General features: G+C 43.4%; 1 protein-coding gene across 1 annotated transcript in view; it reads right to left on the bottom strand.

The window, feature by feature from the left end:
- Positions 1–9,966: 9,966 nt before the first annotated feature.
- HAVCR1 (hepatitis A virus cellular receptor 1) overlaps positions 9,967–20,134 on the bottom strand; it is a 33,148-nt gene continuing 22,980 nt past the window's right edge. The window contains exons 8-12 of the mRNA XM_037044998.1: positions 18,883–18,981; positions 16,905–16,960; positions 13,389–13,500; positions 12,544–12,580; positions 9,967–10,417 (exon numbers count right to left, since the gene is read on the bottom strand). Of these exons, the coding sequence (XP_036900893.1) occupies positions 10,312–10,417; positions 12,544–12,580; positions 13,389–13,500; positions 16,905–16,960; positions 18,883–18,981 (410 nt within the window). The 3' untranslated portion in view covers positions 9,967–10,311. The remainder of the gene's footprint in view (positions 10,418–12,543; positions 12,581–13,388; positions 13,501–16,904; positions 16,961–18,882; positions 18,982–20,134) is intronic.

The following is a 20,134-nucleotide window of genomic DNA, read 5'->3' as shown; positions in this document are numbered from 1 at the left end:
AACTAGTTATTTGCATTTTTGTTGTTGCATTGTAAGAGTTCTTTATGTGTTCTACATGCTAGTCTCTTATCCAAAATGTGATCTGCAAATATAGTCTCCCAGAATGTTGGTTAACTTTTCACTTTCTTGATAGTATCCTTTGAGTAGAAGTTTTAAATTTTGATCAAGTTTAACATCTGCTTTTCCTTTGCTTGCTCACCCATTTCGTGTTATAGCTAAGAACCATTGCCTAATCCAAGGTTATAAAGATTTACACTTATATTTTTGCCTACTCTTAATCTTAAAAGCAACACTGTCTAGCAAGGATGTGGAGAAAAGGGAAATCCTGTACCCTGTTGGTTGGGTTGTAAATTGGTACAGCCACTACAGAAAACAGTACAGAGATTCATTAACAAATTAAAAATAGCACTACCATATGATCTAGAAATCTCACTTCTAGGTATACATTTAAAGGGAACAAACACACTACGTAGAAGAGAGTTGCACCCAATATTCATAGCAGTATTATTTATAATACCCAAGACATGGAAACAACCTAAGTGCGCACAGGTGGATGAATGGGCAAAGATGTGGAATTGTTATTATTCAGCCATAAAAAGGAATAAAATCCCACTATTTGCAACAACATGGGTGGACCTTGACAGCATTTTACCAAGTGGAGTAAGTCATACATAGAAAGATAAATACTGTATGATCTCACTTATATCAGATTTGTGGTTCCCAGGGTTGAGGGGTGAGGGGTGAGGAGTGAGGGTGGGGGAGAATTGGATAAAGCAGCTAAAAAGCACAAACTTCTAGGAAGAAGATAAGAAAGCACTGAAGATAAGAAAGCAAATTCAATTTGCAACCTAATGACTACAGTCAACACGGATGACATATGGCATATTTGAAAGCTGTTAAGAGAGTTAATCCTAAGAGTTCTCATCACATGGAAAAAATTTTTCTTTTTTTGTATCTATAGGAGATTACGAATTATTGTTATAATCACTTCACAATATACATAAGTAGAGTCATTATGGATTACACCTTAAACTGATACAGTGCTATAAGCAAATGAATCTCAATAAAACTGAACAAAAATAAAACTGCTCTAAAAATAAAGTTTATTCATTAATAAAAAGACAAAAATCTTCAGCCTGTCTTGTGCTACAAGTACAAGTACATTTGTTCAATCTGAATGAAAGACCAGTTAGGGGTGGAAAAATCAATGTAAATTTTTCTTTCTTATAGAAATGTGAATTAGTAGAGGGGAGCACAACTTGATTTGTTAAAATCTACAAGATGACTGCAGTTAACACCACACTTGTGACAAACTGAATGCTTTTCCCCTAAGATCAGGAACAGGGCCAGGAGACCAGGAGACCCCCCCTCGCCATTCCTTCTCAACACCACACTGGAAATTCTAGCTGATGCAATAAAATAGAAAGGTAAAGAGAAGGTGCACAGGTGGGGAAGGAAGAAATTGAGCTCTCTTTGCACATGATGTGACTGCCCACAAAGAAAATCTCGAAGAGTCGGCAAAAAAATAATTCTGGAACTAATAAGCAATTCCAGCAAGGTGGCAGGTTATAAAGTTAATATCCAAAGTCTATTACTGCCTTTTATACTTGTGATAAAAAAAATTAAAACTTGAAATAAAAAATACAAAATCATTTCACTAGCATATATAGGTAAAATATTTAGGTATAAATCTAACAAAATATGTTTAATATCTATATGAGGAGAACTACAAAGAATTTGATGACAGAAACAAAAAAAATTAAATATAGGGAGAGGTAGTCCATTGTTCACGAATTGGAAGACTCAAAATCGATGAGATGTCAGTTCCTCCCTATGTGACCTACAGACTCTATGAATCCCCGATTATGATTCCAGCAAGTTATTTTGTGGATAAAGACAAACTAATTCTAAAGTGTAGGTGGAGAGACAAAATAGTCAACACAGTACTGAAGAACAAAGTTCTCAAACTGACACTTCTCAACTTCAAGATTTATTACAAAGTTAACCATAATCAAGACAGTATACTACAAGCCAGAGCACAGAAAAATAAATCAATGAAACAGAATAAAGAGCCATAAAGGAGACCCACACACAAAGAGTCAACTGTTCTTTGGTAAAAGAACAAAGGTAATTCAATGGGGAAAGGATTGTTTTTTCAACATCTATTTTCAATGGATATATACATGTAAAAAAAAACAAACAAATGAAAAAAAACCCAAAAACCTAGCTGTAGATCTATACCTTTCAAAAAATTGACTTAGAATGAATCATAGCCCTTAATGTAAAACACCAAACTAAAACACTCCTAGAAGATAACACAGGAGAAAATCTAGATGTCCTTGGTTATGGCAATGACTTTTAAGATATAACACCAAAGACATGATCCGTTAAAAAAAGTGGTAAGTTTAATTTCATTAAAATTAAAAATGCTCTATGAGAGGCACTGTCAAGAAAGTGAGACAATAAGCCACAGATTGGAAAAAAAATATTTGCAAAAGACATATCTGATAAAGGACTATTAAGCAAAATACACAAAAACCTCTTAAAACTCAACAATAAGAAAATGAATAACCTGATTTAAAAAATGGTCAAAATATCTGAATAGACACACCATCAAAGAAGATATACAGATGGCAAATAAGCATATGACAACATATTCAACATGTTATCAGAAAATTACATGCAAATTTTAAAAAATGAGATACTATTATATAATGTAGTAGAATGGTTAAAATTCAACACCAAATGTGAACTGATGTGAAACAACAGGAACTAATTAATTGCTGATGGCATACAAAATGGTGCCACCACTTCGAAAGATGACAGTTCAGTAGTTTCCCACAAAACTAAATGTTGTGGACCACTCTGCCTGGTCCTAGGAATTGTAACTCTCTACCCCCTGTGGCTAAGGAGGAGTCAGTGACCTTTGGGATACTTAGCAGAGCTTGTCTCTGGTAGCAAACGCTGCCTCAGTTTCCTCTCCCTGCCCCCAAAGCTTGGTCAGAAGTCAATGATGGGTAAAACCCCTCACAGCGGGGGCAACCTAAGCAAGACTGGATTACATGGGAGGCCATCATGGAAGGACTCCGGAGCCTGCAATAAAGAACAATGAACTCTCCCCATCCCCCTCCATCTTTGACAAAGGCTGAGTCCCCATGTCCCCTGGGAGAAGCACTTCCTGGCTCTAATCCCCTTAAGCCTGAAAAACTGATGGGGAGGGGTGCAGCTCTTTGCCTTGCTAGAGCAATGTCCTGGGGAAAAATCTGGCATCACAAAGACTTCCTGATAAACCTGTGAAGTCTGCTCTGCTAAGAGTGCTTTCATTCATATGATAAGGGTCCGAGAGGAAATGAGTCTGTCTCCCCAAAGTTTCTGCAACTCTCTTCCTGACAGACACTGACTCAGACTAAGCCCTCAGATTTCTTTGAAATGTTATCTACTGTTTGATCCTTGCCACCCTGTATTCCTGTGCATTATAACACAATAAAGCCCTTGGAGGAAGGGGCTCAAGGCCTTTTTCCCCTGAGAAACTGGCCACTGCTCAAGGCCTTTTTCCTCTGGGAAACTGGCCACCTCTCCTCCCCAAGCAGATCACATCATGTCTCAGTCATGTTTACTCTCATCTGTGGCACACAGGGAGACTTGCAAGGAAACTCACCCCCACAACTAAACATACTCTCATCCTACAATTCATCAGCCACGCTTCTTAACCTACACGTGATTGGTTATAGCAACTTTATTCAAATGGCCAACACTTGGAAGCAACCAAATGTCCTTCAATAGGTCAATGAATAAACAAATTATGGTACAATTAAATTAAAAACAATTAAATATCATTCCACAATAAAAGGAAATGTATTATAAAGCCATGAGAAGGAAGAGAGAAAATGTAAATTCGCATTGCTAAGTGAAAGAAGTCAGTGTGAGAAGGCCCCATACGCACTGCATGAGTCCAACACAACAACATACTGGAAAGGGTGAAACTGCAAAAACAACAAAAAGGTTAGTGGTTGTCACAGTTTGGGGGGAAGAGGGACACAGATGGAGTGTAAGGGGGATAAACAGATGATGGTTCATCAGCTGCACCAAACGTACCTCACTTGGGGAAGAGGTGGGGTAAGGATCCTGAGTGCTTTGGGGAGAAGAGGGTAGTTACATGGGAACTCTCTGTACTTTCTACTCAATTTGACTGTGACCCTAAAACTCCTCTAAAAAATGAAGTCCAACAATGAAATACTACTAGGCCATAAAAAGAAGATAATTTTACCCTTTGCCACAGAATGGATGGACCTGGGAAGCATTATGCTAAGTGAAATAGAAAGACAATTAGATTTCATTCATAGGCGGAATCTAATGAACAAACCAAACTAATAAGCAAGGGAGAGACAGACTCATGGATGGAGAGCGGTGTGGGGGGGTCGGGGGGGGATCAAGCGAGAAAGAAAAAGAATTCATGGATATGGACACCAGTGTGGTAATTGTCGGGGGGCGGGCGGTGGAGGTGGAAAAGGCTATAAGAGGGATACATGGTGATGGGGGAAAATACAATAAAAAAAATAAACTATTAAAGAAATGAACTCTATTGAGAAATGTGTGAACCAGTCATCACCCAAGCACTGTCTAGCCGCAGGCCAGTTCAGCCTTCACCAGACAAACAGAGCCCATCCCAGCGACCCACAGTGTGGAACAAAGAAGGTTACCTTAGAGCAACTCCTCGGAGGCCAGAGGGACTTTCCTGTTTGCTTATTTTTACAGCTTGTGGAAGAAAACAACTAGTTCTTAGGAGGCCCAGGGACAGTCAGCTAGCATCTGGGCCAGTTTCCTGAGACACTTTCAGAAGTGTGGCGGGGCCAACTTCTTATTCCCAGGGCTGCCACGGATATAGTCCTGTCGCCATGGGAGCCAGACTCAGAGAATGATCTGCTGTCGCCCAGCGTCACGCCCCGCATTGTTGTTCACCTGTCCCAGCCCCTTGTTGATGTTTTTCTGATTTCATTTGTATTTCTTAGGCTTTTCCAGAGCGCCCGTCGCACAGAACAAGAAAACATGCACTCACTTTCCCCCATCAAAATTTCTCTAAATCATCTCAGCCTCGCCTACACATTGAAATCACCTGGGGAGAATGAAAAGTAATGCTATCTGAGTCCCACCTGCTGAGATTCTGGGTCGGTTCGTCTGGGCATGCGCAGTTGGCCAAGCGTCCCAGGTGATTCTGAGGCCCACGTTGCAAAGCCCCGGGGTCTCGGAGACTCTTTGAGGTGCCGGGGCTCCAGCCACTCATGTGAAGGATGTTGGTTCTATATTAGAAAAGAGAGTTTCAAACACACTACTCTCTCCCTCACCGCAACCTCAGCACACAGGAAGGTTCTAGGAAACATTCTTCGATTTTCTTTTTCTTTGTTAAATGTATTTTTTTGAATTTTTGTTCAAGTACAGTTTTCTGTCTTTTACTCCCATCCCAGCCCACCCTGCCAGTGCTCCCCACCCATTCTTCAATTTTCATAGAAACGTATTGAGCACCTACTATGTGTAAGCTGGGTGCTGAGAAACTGCAGACCCCTCCTTCAAAGCCTCAGTACACAAAGCATCGTCCACCCACACATCTGGAACACGGAGGCCAGAGCTATAGCGTCACTAGAGAGTCGCCATGTGTGCTTTGCGGGTTGGACAGACTCAGTTTGACATGCCTCTGCCCTCGCTCAGGGGCTGCGTCAGCCAGAAAAGGAGGGCGGGGCCCTCTGTAATTCACCCGGATGTGCTGCACGTGCCAGATAGGGCCCTGACCTCCTGCAGAAAGACTTATGGTGGACACAGCTCCATGCCCGGCATTATTTGTCAATTGATAAAAAGGGCTGCACGGGAATGCCCGTAACAGGGGCTTAATTCTGGTGAGGGCGATGAGGTCCAGCACAACTAGAGAGGTGGCATTTGAGCTGAGCCTTGAGGAATGGCATGCCCAGGGAGGAAAATACAGGAAAATACACCCTACAACAGGAGACAAGCATTCCCGAAGAGTGGGTTGACCTATGGAGTGAAGAGTGGGTATCTGAGGCATTTATTACCACCAGCACACATCTCTCCACTCCTCCAAGCCACAAGCTAGGGAAGACTGTATTCAGCTGCTGCCCAGCCCGGTGGGTCTAGCTCTGATGCCCGGTCTCTCTTCCTCCAGGACCCCTCTCCCGAGGCCCGCACACAGCCCTGTGAAAAGTCCCTCACTGCCAGAATGCACCCCTCTCCCATATCATTCCCCCACCTACTCTCTTCAGGCACGCCCATTAAACTGGCTTTGTATGTGTAAACTTAGGACACATCACTGGAGCATGTTCATAAATGTCAGTATAATAAGCAGGTTTAACCCTTAACACGTAAATGTTCCTAAGGGTGAGACTCTTCCCTAACAGACGTGTTCACAGAGCGTTTTGCCGCCAGCACCCATGGGACAGTGCCCATGTCTCCAGCATCATCTTTCCTCCCTGGGCCGTGCCATTCCTCAAGGCTCAGCTCAAACGCCACCTCTCTAGTTGTGCTGGACCTCCGCCCTCACTTTGCCGCAGCCACACTGGCTTTTTTTTTTTTTTTAAGATTTTATTTATTTTTAGAGACAGGGAAGAGAGTGTGAAGAGCAACGTCGATGTGAGAGCGAAGCGTTGATCACTTGCACCCAGGAATGTGCTCTGACCAGGACTTCCACTCTGCGGGAAGATGCCCCACCAACGCACTGAGTCCTGCGGGTCAGGGGCTTCTTTAGTCCTTGGAACCCACCGGACTCCCTCCCTCTTCATGCACAAGCGTCTTCCTGCCCCAAGGCCATCGGATTCCTCCTAGAAGCCGCCGTGTTTGGTTTCTCAAATGTCACCTCTTTCTCAGAAGCTGTTCTGACCAACCTCACACCACTCCCCACACACACACCTCACCTCCCCCACACCCTAGCATCCTGTACCATGGTGATTTTCAACCAGGGATGATACTGCCTCTCAGAAGACATCTACAGTTGTCACCGCTGGAAGGAACACAACTGTCCCCTCATTGGCAGAGGTCAGGGATGCTGCTAAACATCCTACCACAGACAATTATCTGGCTCCAAATGCCACAGCTGAGAAACTGGCTGTCACTGTACTCTCATTCTCTGCAGCATGATGGTCCGGGGCGGGGGGTCCCCTACTAAACTGCAGCTCCTCAAGAACTAAAGATCCCCTGAACCTAGAGGAGGGCCAGGCACACTTGACTCCCCAAACTTGGCCCACCTGCCCTTGTCCAGGGGATCCACCACATGTCGGAGATGCCGGGCAGAGACCACTGACAAGCCTGAGAAAAACAAAAACTCAACTTTCAAAATGAGAAGAAAAACCTCATCGTCAGTGTTAATAGAGTGAAACTAATAAAAGACCTCACGTTTTCACATACTCAAAATTATCTTCACCACCATCAGCAAAAGATTTGTTCTGCTACTTCTTAAAGATGTGCCAAATTACCTAAGTTTAAAATATGGTCTTAATTACACTGATATCCTCATGTCCCAAGAAAGATTTTAGAAAATGAAAACTCAATAGTTTCAAAGGATCAAGAAAAAAATTCTATACATTCTACATTAATAGAAAAAATGTAATATTAATTAAATATCTCCCTTCTTTCCTTCTTACCCTTCCTCCATTATTGACAATCATTTTCTAGTTTTAAATCATGGCCAAATTAACTTTTCAGAAAAACATTATTTAAAAAATATAAGAGGTACTCTATAGCAAGAGACTTATGAATGTAACACTATTGAAATTATTTACTAAATACTAATACCAGACCTACTCTTGCTAAAACCTCAAACAAAATAAAAACCCTTTGCATTTCTACAGTGGTGTTCACTTTTCAGACTTCTCATAATTGCCACTGTGCTCTGACCTTGCATGGGAACAATGATCTCTAATGGATGTAAAAATGAAGGCATAAGGAGCAACTTGCCCCCAATGTCATCCAGTGTCACTGGTAGGAGGCTGAAACTCAAGTCCTAGTTCTCACTCTGCATACCAACTACTGCCCCCCACCCCCCACCCCCACATATTGTTTCACAGGTACTGGTGGGCAGGGCAGCAGCTAACACTGTGCTCATGACCTCCAGACAAGTACTGGAAATGCTGGAACAAAGCTTGCCAGAACCCCAGAGCCTTTGATGTGCCATCAGTAAGGTCATGGAGAATGGAACTGCATCATAATTCAAAGCCCTACAAGTCACAAAGCAGGAAACAAGTGTGACCTGCAGGTTAAGGCAAGGACTAGGGAGTGAGAGGATGGGATGCCACCCACAGGGTCCTGATGGCACAGAAATGCCATCCAATGCCACAGGTCTTTCCAGAGAAGCTACAGATCCGGGCTTTAAACTGAAATCTCCACGTTCATGCATGTTGTCTTGAATTTAAAAGAAAAACACTGTAGTTTGAACAAACTCTTTTAAAATTTAATTATTGTTCAAGTAGTTTTCTGTCTTTTACTCCCATCCCAGCCCACCCCCCGCCCCGTGCTCCCCATCCCCCTCCCATCTCCACTCCTCTTAGTTGTTGTCCATGTGTCCTTTGTACTACTTCCTGTAAATCCTTCCCCCTTTTCCCCTGAAATTCCCTCCCCTCTGGTCACTGTCCGCCTGTTCTCTATTTCAGTGTCTTTCTTTTTAATTTGCTTGTTTGTTTGAACAAACTTTTCTAGACCAGATTAGGCTAGCCCAATTTGGCAAATCTGATGGACAATGTTTAACAATCTTATTTACCCATATAACCTTTATCCACAGGTGCTTGCTATTAATTTTCTAGAGTTCTACAGAATTGTGTCAAAGATGTTGCCTTCAAGCACAAGCCTCCTGCCCCCCTGGACCACCCTGGTGTAAGTAGCACTGAACCCCAAGCGAGAACTATTTCAGGACTAACTCAAATTGGAATCAATACCCAGCCTTGTGAACTATGAATGTTGAAATGTTTCTGGCGGAAAAAATCCTTATTTTTTCCTTGTTTAACTCTAAGCAAACTCAGAAATTTAATTCAGTTGTGAAAAAAGAAGAGCATTGAAATTGATTTGATATGAAATAAAACCTTCATTTTTCTAAAATATGGCCAAATGAAAAATAAAAATTAAAAAGAAAATTATTTTAAAAAATAAAACCTGTATTTTTTAATGATCAAAGGGGTTGGGGATGATTTAGAATCTCAGTTGAAACTAGTTAATACTCTCAAACAACACTAGTATACTTTTCTAAGGCAGCAAGCCTTCTTCCCTAATCTCTCCCTTTCTTTTTTCTTTTTCTAAAAAAAAATCTCAGTCCTGCATCACTCTAAAATTAGTTCAGATTCCCTGACAGTGGCCAACTTCCAGCTAAGTGCTGGAAGCTATGGCGCACGTAGCAGAAACAGAGTTATGTGTGTTCAATCAGATGGCAACTGATCTTCTTCCCCCGATATACTTAGTTCATTCGCCACCCTAGCTTCTAACTACTAGAAACCCCATCCTGGTCCAAGAAAGGACTTAAAACTTTACATTTTCAGCCCTGGCTGGTGTGGCTCAGTGGACCGAGTACCTACCTGCAAACCAAAGGACTGATTCCCAGTCAGGGCAAATGCCTGGTTTCAGGCCAGGTCCCCAGCAGGGGGTGCACAAGAGGCAACCACACACTGATGTTTCTCTCCCTTTCTCCCTCCTCTCCTCTCTCTCTCTGAAGTTAAATATAATCTTTTAAAAAATGGATGAGATATTTTCTTAAAACTTTACATATTCAGAACCATAAAGAAAAGATCTAAGGTGAAATCACACTGAATTTATCTCCCCGTTGAAGAAATAAAAACCTATGCCCCTCTATGATTTAAAACCCTTGGGTGACTTAAGAAATGAGACATTTGGAGTTAATAAGATTTTAAAAAAGAGATAATCATTAAATGTTTCCAAGTGAAGTCATTTAAGTACCAAGTCAGATTTTGATTTCAAGTCCTATGTGACCAAGGAGGCAGTTCTTTCCCCGTCTCTCCAGTGAGAATTCTTGCAAGACACAGGATTCATAAGGTCTAAAGTGTTCATTTCATACCCGGGAGAGAACTTGGCTATGATCAGAAAGACTGAGCCAGTTTCACATAAAAAAGTAGGACCTATCACCACTAAGATCGACTACACACAGATGAGCTAGACACATTCGAACCAACATCACTGACAGGTTGGAACACGGTGGGATATAGATAGAAAAGTCATTCTGGATCTTAACAGGACTCTGACACGGTGAGATCTGGTCATTGTCTTCTGCAATCAAGGGGATAAAGACTTGGACGGTCTCTGGGTCTTATTTCACATGTAAAGATTGTTCTCAAAGTGGACATTCTCTTCTGCTTGGTAGTGCACTGCGGCTCCATTTGGCGGAGTTCCAGTCAGAAGCTCTATGGATGAAGGCTTGCTACAAAAAGAATAACACAACTAAGTGAAAAGCAGGTCCCTTCCACACAATAAGCTACATGACCATTCATTTGCAAAGCCAGCGCCCCACTCACAAAACCTATTGCATGAGTACAGAAGCTTGCGGGGTTGTGAATATTAAGTTGTAGGATAGTTTGCTTAATAAGCAAGATTAAAAAAAACTAGGACATATTCAGACTACCATCTCTGAAGAGATTCATGTAATAGAACAGAAAATTGATAATCTAATACAATTACCAGAAATCAGATTGAAGTACTAAGAAATTAAGATGAATATTCTCAAAAGTGGCTAGCAAATGCTTTGGCTGCTGCCTTCCCAACTGTGGGTTGTGTCACTTCGGGGAGAGTTTTTAAATCTAGGGAGTGATGTACATCTTGTATCTGAGATAAACGGAGAATAATACGAAATACCAGTGCAGTAAAACAGCACTGTATCACACAAGTGTGCACTGGACAATGGGGTCAAAGTCTTCCTGTCTTTATGGTCACGACTGGAGAGCCGTGATAGATGACTTCTAGGGCACACACATTCAAGTCAGGTGGACTAAGAGGTACGAATAAAGTTTGGGGACAGCTGCTATTTCATAATTCGTGTATACTGATTTTTTTTATTACCTGAGCCTACCCAGAAATGATATGAAATGTATCAAGTCTTCCCCCAGCTCGCCTTTAACTGAACCAGTCGTACACGTGGGAGACCATTTAGGTGTCACGACTCGAAATGAGTCTGCGTGGCGGAGCTGCCAAAAAAGTGCTGTAAGGCTTTCCTTGTAAAGCTTTTTTTATATTTTATAACATTGTCTGCAACATGTTCTCATTCATAATTAAGTGATAAGAGGTGAATGTAAAGAAAACAGACATTGAAAGGACAGACACCAACTAAAGGGATGCTGTAGCCCGTGCTTCTGCCTGTAAGAAGTGTTTTCCCCTCCTATGGATGGAAGCAGGAGTTCAAAGCTTCCATCAGTATGGGTTTTGAACTCTGAAGGACCCAATACTGCATCTTTTAGCTACTGTGCGTTGTGAACTTGGACATCACTTCATATTTCGAAACCCGCTCTCTGACGTGTGGAGTGAGAACAGTGGGGCCTGTGTCACAGGTGTGGTGATAGGAAGGAATGACGGCAATAACTGAAGCCCACACTTGCGGGCACTTGCAGGGTGGTTGGTGATGCAAACTCAGTGGGTTGGCTCATGTGATGAAGACATAGGGAAGACTGACACCCACCAGTCATGAATGGCAGCCAAACAGGATGGCTTCTGAGTCAAAGAGAGACCTCACTTAAAGCCCAACTGGACTGAACAAAGCAGGCTACCTGGAGCTGGTAGCAAGTAGTGGTTTCACACCAATACCAGTCAGTGTTTGCTCAGATGAACCGAGGGCATGGATGAAAGTAAAGGGGATTTGAGCTTTAAGTGGGCAGTAGGATACATTTATAAAAATTGTAAACCAAATGGCTATGAGGCCAGATAACAAACATGAAGGAGCAGAGCAGGCTGCAGATGGAACCAAGGGGTGGGGGGACTGCAGAGCCCTGGAGGCCCCCACCCCACCTCAGAGCTTGTGCTCTGCTTGAGCCTAGTGTTGTCTCCCTCCAGGTCTTAGCAAGGGGCCTCCTGGTCCACCAGGGCCTGCTCACTCAGCCCCCTACCCAGGTCTACATTCCGCATGGTATTTGCCTGGAAGCACCTGCAGGACCCTGTCTATTTGCTTCTGTGTTTTTGTCTGCTTCGTTCATCTCTTTGGAATATAATAGGCTTCCAGTAAACAAAGCACTGAATGAAATCAAGGACAAACCAAACAACGCACTCCAATGTAATTTCACCAGACACAGTTTGTGACTCAGTGCCATTACTCTGAGAGATGAGGCTGGAGCGCTGTTTCTGGAGCAGCCCCTGGCACAATGCCAGGGGAATGGAGCAAGCTCAAACTATCACTGGACGCTGCGGGCGGCAATGCAGGCACTCACTACGCTAGATTTTTCAGCATCTGGGGTGCAAACTGGAGAGTTCAGGTCAAGGAGGAGAGGGACAGACAGAAATTTTTGTTTATTTTTACTGGGGTAGGAGCATCAACAGGCAGCAACACAAACCTTTCGAGCTTACCTTATATGCAACACCTTTGCATACGCACACACATTTCCTAAATTGGGGAGCAGTGAAGAGAAAATTAAACATGTCAGCCAAGAGTTCCATGAGATCTTTTCCCAAACATGTATATTATTTCTGCTATTACTTTAATATAAACAAAGTCGGTACAGAGCTAGGGTCTGAAAATTTTAAACTTAAAAGAATATATTTTTTTAAAGAAAACAAATAAAACTCAGACTAGGCTCTTACGTGGTAACTTCAGGTAACTTCTTTCAAATATGCAGGACCTAAATGAGTCCCTTCATGCAACTGTCTCAGGTTCATTGTTGGGTTAGTGAATTCACACACATGCCCACACTTACCTGATGCAATTATAATAATAATAATAATAATACTTCACTTGTTATACACACACACACACACACACACACACACACACACAGCTGGTGGATGGCTACTGAAATCTATCTCCCTTCCACTGTCTCATTGGCCTCCTCAGTTAAGTGAGTTTCGTAAGACTCTCAAGGATGTTATCCTTCACAGGAAATAAATTGGGTCTTCAGGGAAGGAGACGAGGAAGAGAGTCAACAAATCTTACACAATGAGGTTTGCTGCATTCCAGTCCCAACTCTACCCAACAAACTCTTACTTTTTAGTATTTAATTTCTCCTATTGCGCATTTAAATTTCATTTTTCTCTTTATAGGCCAACATTTTTAAGAGAAAAAGACAAGGTTATGAGACAGGGAACTTATGTGAAATCAGAATTACAAAGTGTGTGGAGCTACTTGAAACCAAGCTATCTGGCTCTAGGACCCTCGTGCTGTTCCCTTCGGCACAATCCTGCAACGACTTACGTACTTTTGGCAATTACAGCCACCAACACGCTGAGCAGTAGCAGCGCGGCAGCAGCGAGTCCAATGTAGAGAGCCTTATTGCTGCTTATCCATGGGTTTTCTTTCAAGTTCACCCGCTAAAGAAAGATCAGCAGATTGAAACAGCATCTTGTTAGAATTATAGGGAGAAAACAGTTCCTAAAATAATGTACTCAGACACATTTATCTTTACTGACCCTCATCTCCTTCTAGATCATGAGGAGTAAGACCAAATGATCGGAGGTTGTAACCAGGGTGAAATTATACAAGACTTTGAAATTCAGTGTGTATTTGGGAATGTGGAAATATTTTATATCATGCTTGGACTGGGACTTATGTGGGTGTATATTTGTCACAGATCAAACTGTATACTTCAATGGGTGCTATAATAAGCAAGTTACCCATATTTTAAAAAAAATCACAAAGCTATGTCCATAAATATATCCTATTATGATATTAAATAATAAAAACAATTTATACAAGTGGACTTTGTAAGGCCATGGTGCTATATAAGAGTTGGTGATGCTATATGATATCATCTGGATATATTTAACTAATGACTTTGGTCATTGATATAGTCCTTATTTTTTAACTATACAAGTAATTCAAGACTCTATTTATGTCTATATAATGGGCCCGAAAGCAACTGCTCACATAGTGCTGATTAATAGTTAACCTAAAATGCTGTGCAATGGGGCAAAAATGCAGAATTTGGTTTAAATCTCCTGGTGCAGTTCATAAGGACTAACCTCCTAGAACAAGGCTGAAGTATGCCAGGCGCCTTATAGCTTAGCTCCAATCCTAAACAGATCCCACAGGGTGGATATTTTGACAGAAAGGAAGTGGAAGATCAGAGAGAAGCGACAACTCTTTGCTGCATAAAAGTTTAATCTCTGGGGTCAGAATCCTGACTCTTTTAACTGCTTTGGGGCCCTCAACGAGTTAATTCAGCTTCTCTGAGCCTCTGTTTCTGTGTCTGTCGACTACAGATTAAATAGAGTGCTTGGGGAAGGTACACTTAGATACCTCCTGAGAAGCACTAAGAGGAATGTGAGGAGGGTAATTCAGCACTTGAGCCATCCATGTTTAAAGGGGAATCAGCCACTGTCCGGGAGGGAAAGCTGGGTTGGGATTCCCTGACCTGTGGGGGCTAAATGCTAGAGGGTACACGGGGCTGCCAAAGGAGAGCTTGCATTCCATGTCAAAACTATTACATTACATAAAAAGTGCACATGCTTTTCAAAATGTGCAGCTAAGCACGAAGGGAGGAAAACTAAAATCAACCATAATCCTAACATCCCAAAACAACCACGGCCACCACTTTTTATTACATATTCTTTTAGAATTTTTGTTTCTATTTTTTTAACATAAATAATGACTGCATTCAATATGTAATGAGGTATGTGTATTATTTTAAAAGTCAGTTCTCCACTCAGCAATCAGTGGTAACCGCCACCCCAAGTCAGAAACGCAGTGAGGGCAACACATGGGGGTGCTTAGTTAATCAACCCCTTTCTATTGAGCCTGGTGGTTGTTTAGAACATTCTCATGATTATAAACAGCAGCAATGAACATCTTTTCTCATGCATCTTCATGTAGTTGTAGACCACTCTGCCTGGTTTTGGAAATTGTATCTGTACCCCTTGTATCTGTATCCCTCGCCAAGGACGAGGGACAACCTTTGGAATGCGAGCCGCAGGAGACAAAGCTTGTCTCTGATAGCAAACGCTGCCTCAGTTTCCTCTCTCTACCCCCAAAGCTTGGTCAGAAATCAACCAGAGGTAAGACCCCTCACAGCGGGGTGCAACCTAAGCAAGACTGGATCACTTGGGAGGCCTTCATGGAAAGACTCAGGGGGCTTCAACAAAGAAAGAGCAATGGACTCTCGCCCACCAGCTTTGACATAGCCTGAGTCCCCACGTCCCCTGGGAGAAGTGCTTCCTGGCTCTAATCCCCTTAAGCCTGAATACCTGTTGGGAAGAGGTGCAGCTCCTTGTTTGTCCTGGGGAAAAATCTGGCATCACAAAGACTTCCTGATAAACCTGTGAAATCTGCTCTGCTAAGAGTGCTTTCATTCATATGATAAGGGGTCCGAGAGGAAATGAGTATGTCTCCCCAAAGTTTCTGCAACTCTCTTCCTGACAGACACTGACTCAGACTCTGAAGGCCTCAGATATCTTTGAAATGTTATCTACTGTTTGATCCTTGCCGCCCTGTATTCCTGTGTATTACAACCCAATAAAAGGCTATGGAGCAGGGGGCTTGGGGCCTTTTTCTCCTCTGAGAAACTGGCTGCTGCTGGCCTTTGTCTCCCCTGAGAAACTGGCCACAGCTCACTTCCCCTCCCTAAGCAGTTCACATCATGTCTCAGCCACATTCACTTTCGACCGTGGCACCTGGTGGGACTCAGGAGAGAAGTTGCCCCTACAATGTACTTGTTAATTTCTCTCATTCACGTAGTGTCCAGGAGGTTGACCTGCTGGGTCAAATTATACGCTGCATATTTTCAAGATGCAAGGGAGACTTCTTGATATCCTCAGAATCCAGGCACAGAAATCCCAAAATTTGGTACTGCCTGTCATGAACTTGCTTCTAAACTGCTTCTCCTTGCTGATAAACCTACATGCCCTATAGGTAACTGAGGTCAAGAACAATCTCACCACTCAGAGTATGAGTGTGTGTGAGGGTGTTTTTAATTCAGCATAAATCCGGTCATGGAGCAAGGCAATAATCATATCCACGGTGGCAGTTCTGATATTTAGGAGGTCTCTACACATTAAGCCCACATCCATCACACCAATCATGCCACATAAATTATTAAAGTAGTTCATATCACTCCTAAGGTAGCATTTTTTGTAACTAAGGCTAACAATATAAAGTAATCTGACCCTGCAGTAAACCTCCCCACTTTGTCTCAGCTGGAACTTCTTACTATTGCGGGTTGTCATTTCTCACCACTTCTGACAGTTAATGCCTTAGTAAGTCATCCTTTGGAAAGGTTCCAGTGTAGAAAAACTGCAGTGCCCTCAGATTTTCACATAGGAAGACACAGGGTTGGAAAGGACACTAGGGAGCTCATGTTGACACAGCGCCCTTCCCTTTCACAGTATTCGGGTTCAGGCGGCCTCCACGCCACTGAGGAGACTTCAAGCACGTTTCTCCCCTGATGGTACCTGGAGTCTCCCTGGGCGGGTTGTGTAACCTCACTCTCCTGGAATTAGTTCATTATTTTTTGTCCAATTTTTGGCCAGGAGAAAGTCTGTAGTCTGTGAAGATTGTGTGTATACTTGTATGAGAAAAATATCACTTACTGGGGATCTCTAACAAGCTGGCCTACCAATATCTATCTGAACTTTACAGATTAATTAAAGCATCCTTATTTAAGAAACAAATTATTTTCTTCTTTGTCTCTTCACTAGAAAGAATCAGCCTGGGGGCAAGCCTTAAAACTTGCTTCCAAAGGGACATACAGGGAAGGTGAATACATGGGAAACTTGCTTACATTTCCGCAGTCTTGCCAACCACCCTGTGAAGGCAGCATCACAGTGCTGTTCCCATCTGCTCAACAAAGAAAAAATTATTTAGAGTGAGAAAAAGTACTGACTTTTCACTACCAACACCAACTATATTCACATTGCTTTCTGATGACAAATAATATGCCCAAATGCAGCAGGCATTGCAGGAATTAGACCAAGTTACTAGTGTTTATGAATTTATCCTGTAAGGCTGTGTTTCTTAACATTTTTGTCATGGACCCTGTGAAAATGCCCCCCCCCTTTTTGTATGGAATAAATGCATCACATACAAAGTTTTACCTACAATTTGAGGAGCACAGAGGCCATTCTGGCAACTGGGTTAAGAATGGCACTTACACATAGGTAATACACATGGTGCCCTGACTTTCCAAACTTCTTCAGTCAGCATAAGCCTCCAGGGAGGGGTGCAACCACTTGCCCTTGGACCTGCACCTAGTCCCCAGCACTGGAATTGGGAGCTGACTCCAAAACACAGCCATAGGGCCTCCCCAGTCTGACAATGGCAACTAGTAAGGCCTACACTGAAAAAATTAAATGAGAAAGTATGAAGTTTCCTGGTGCAGACAACTGGCAAAGGGGGGTGGTGGGCCCTATGACAACCCAAATCCCTTCCAGACCTAACATGTTTTGCTTCTGTGAAGCTTCTGGCAGCCACGGAAGGAGGACTTGGGCACAGTGAGGGTTTGGCTCTAGAGCCTCAGACACCCACCGAGATGGAGACACAGCTGCTCCGACGTCTGCTCCACCATGGAAAGCTCTGCCTTCCCCAGGTTACAGTGACCCGATATTTGCAAAATCATTCCCCACAGCTACCTTCTTCCCACTCACATCCTAAAAGTGTGGGTGCAGCTGCCTGTCCCCTTGTGTTCTTATCCACTCTCACTGTGCTCATGTGTCTAAAAACAGTTTGCATGTCAGGATTCCACATTCAAACACAAATGTCACCATTCTGTCACCCCAAAAGAGGGCATCCCTCTGTGACTCTCACTGCAGGCCCTTTTTCAGAGAACCATCATCTTCCAGGAATGATTGGCAACAGGCAGGCCATGGAGGGCCCTGCAGATTGGCAGCTCCTGGGTGCAGTGAGTCATGCACAGGAGGAGTTGGCAAGGTTTGCCCCCATTTGGACACAGCACAAGCGCAGGACATACAGTCAGCTCTGCATTACCAAGGGGTTCAGCATGTGGCACTCCCCCCGCTCACCACTCTGGGTCACAGAGTTAGCTGGGAAAGATGACCAGCTTCAGGATCACCTTTCTCCACTCTGGGGAAGACAGCTCAGTCTTCCATTGCAAAAGAGTAGAGGGTACATGAGACTGGCCCAGAAAGCGGAGACTAGGGGAGGATTTCGGAAAGGCAATAGCAGATTCTCTGTGGGGCAGACCTCTCTCTTTGGTGCCAGTGCCGGTGGCCTCGAACCCTCTCTAGGTCCACTGGCAGGTCTCACAAGGCAGTAGGACAGCCTCCTAGATGTACTGAGGCTCTGGTGCTTGGCAAAAGGTCAGCACAGATGAACAGTTTGGTCTGGATCTAACTATTTTACAACTCTGGCCCAAAGTAGCAAGCCCAGTAATAAAGACATGTGGAGTCAGGATTGGTTCATGTGACTTAGAAAAATAGAGAGATGCATGTGGATGTTCCCAAATCATACAGGTCTCCTCCGCTAGTCAGGTTTCTGTGCCTGGACAGCTAAGTAATAATCACAGTGGCTACTGTAACTGTGTCCCAGGCTGTTCTTCACAAGGGTTCTGCATGGTCAGTGATGTTCCATGTATTATACAAATGTAGAAAACAGATTCAAAAAGGGTGAGACGTTTGTCCCAGTCACACAGCTGATTGGAGGGGCCAGTGTCGACATTCATGTCAGAGCACGTGCTCTTAACAACACGTCAGTGATCGTCAAATCTGAATGCTCTCGGTCTCCAGGGAAGAAAATAAGGTTACCTGTTGGGCAAGGGTCCAATGGTGAGCTGGTCGTATTTGTTTCCTGTGTTGTGATAGGCTGGGTGTCTGTTGTCTGCATTGGAGAAGATGATGTGGCTTCTGAAATGGAAAAGATGAAAGAGTTCTGTTCTATTCATGGAGAATAATTCCCAACCACCTCCAACAAAACTAAAATCAAGAAGTACCTTCGACCCTTTCCTAAAAATTTAATCCAAAATTTAATGATAATATTGAGGCCTTGTACTGCCATCTCAGTTTTTTTTGACTAGCAGTAATAAATCTGATATTGATAGTGCTCTAGATTGTTCACCGTCCACAGAAACTTTTCACACTCTTCATACCTCCAGGATCCCCCTGAGTGCAGAATGCCCACAACCGTGCACTATGCAGGAGACCATTTGTGTGAAGCTTTATTCATACAAACGACATTCCCTCTGCATGGAGCAGGGCCTGGCAGTGTGCACTGGTCTGTCCTCCTGTCCTCACACCAACCCCAATCTGGGTTTTCTGACCTCACTGAAGTTCCCACTTATCTGACCGCACACCTTTCCAGGGACAAGCACATGAGGACCAGCACAGGACACACACTCACATATCTAATTTCTGGAGGTCTCCTCAAGCTGACTATGCTGCCCAAAGTCTCGGCTTGGTAATCATTCACAACCCTCAAGGCCAAATGGACTCCAAAGAAGGACCTTGGCCCCAGTCCCCTCCTCAGTGGCATTCCAGGCACTACTCTTGTAAGACTCATTTCCTGTATTGTCTGACTCATCTTCCATGTCCCACCAACATACTTCACTAGATTCCCCAACACTCGGCTCTGCACCACTTGCCTCTTTACCAGGCCTTTGTATTCCCACCCCTGAGAGCACCACAGACTGCCAGAGCAAATGAGTGGTGCTGGCCGGGTAAGGATTCTCAAGCCTGGGCTTTCCTTAGTGCCTCTCACTGGTCTTTCTGTTTCCCCTTTGCCATCATCATCTTTGCGTTTCAACATCACCCTTCCTTAAGTTCTGAACCCATTTCATGTTTTCCTCCAACACTGAACCCAATATCAGGACATGACTCTCTTCAGGACAAAGGACAGGACAGTACAAGAAAGTCAGATGCTCAGACTCTCTCCACCATAGATCCCTGCACAACACCTCTTGACCTTAACTTCACCCTCCAGTTTGGTTCTCTGTGGGCCTCTTTCTTTCTCACCTGCTCCTATAACCTTACACCCAACCGTTCCACGAGTATCTCAGGAAAC

This window comes from Sturnira hondurensis, unplaced genomic scaffold, assembly GCF_014824575.4.
Source record: "Sturnira hondurensis isolate 20B ecotype Veracruz unplaced genomic scaffold, ASM1482457v3 Scaffold0004152, whole genome shotgun sequence".
NCBI classification, from domain to species: Eukaryota; Metazoa; Chordata; class Mammalia; order Chiroptera; family Phyllostomidae; genus Sturnira; species Sturnira hondurensis.
The sequence above is the reverse complement of the archived record's forward strand: the minus strand, read 5'-3'. Positions and strand labels throughout refer to the sequence as shown.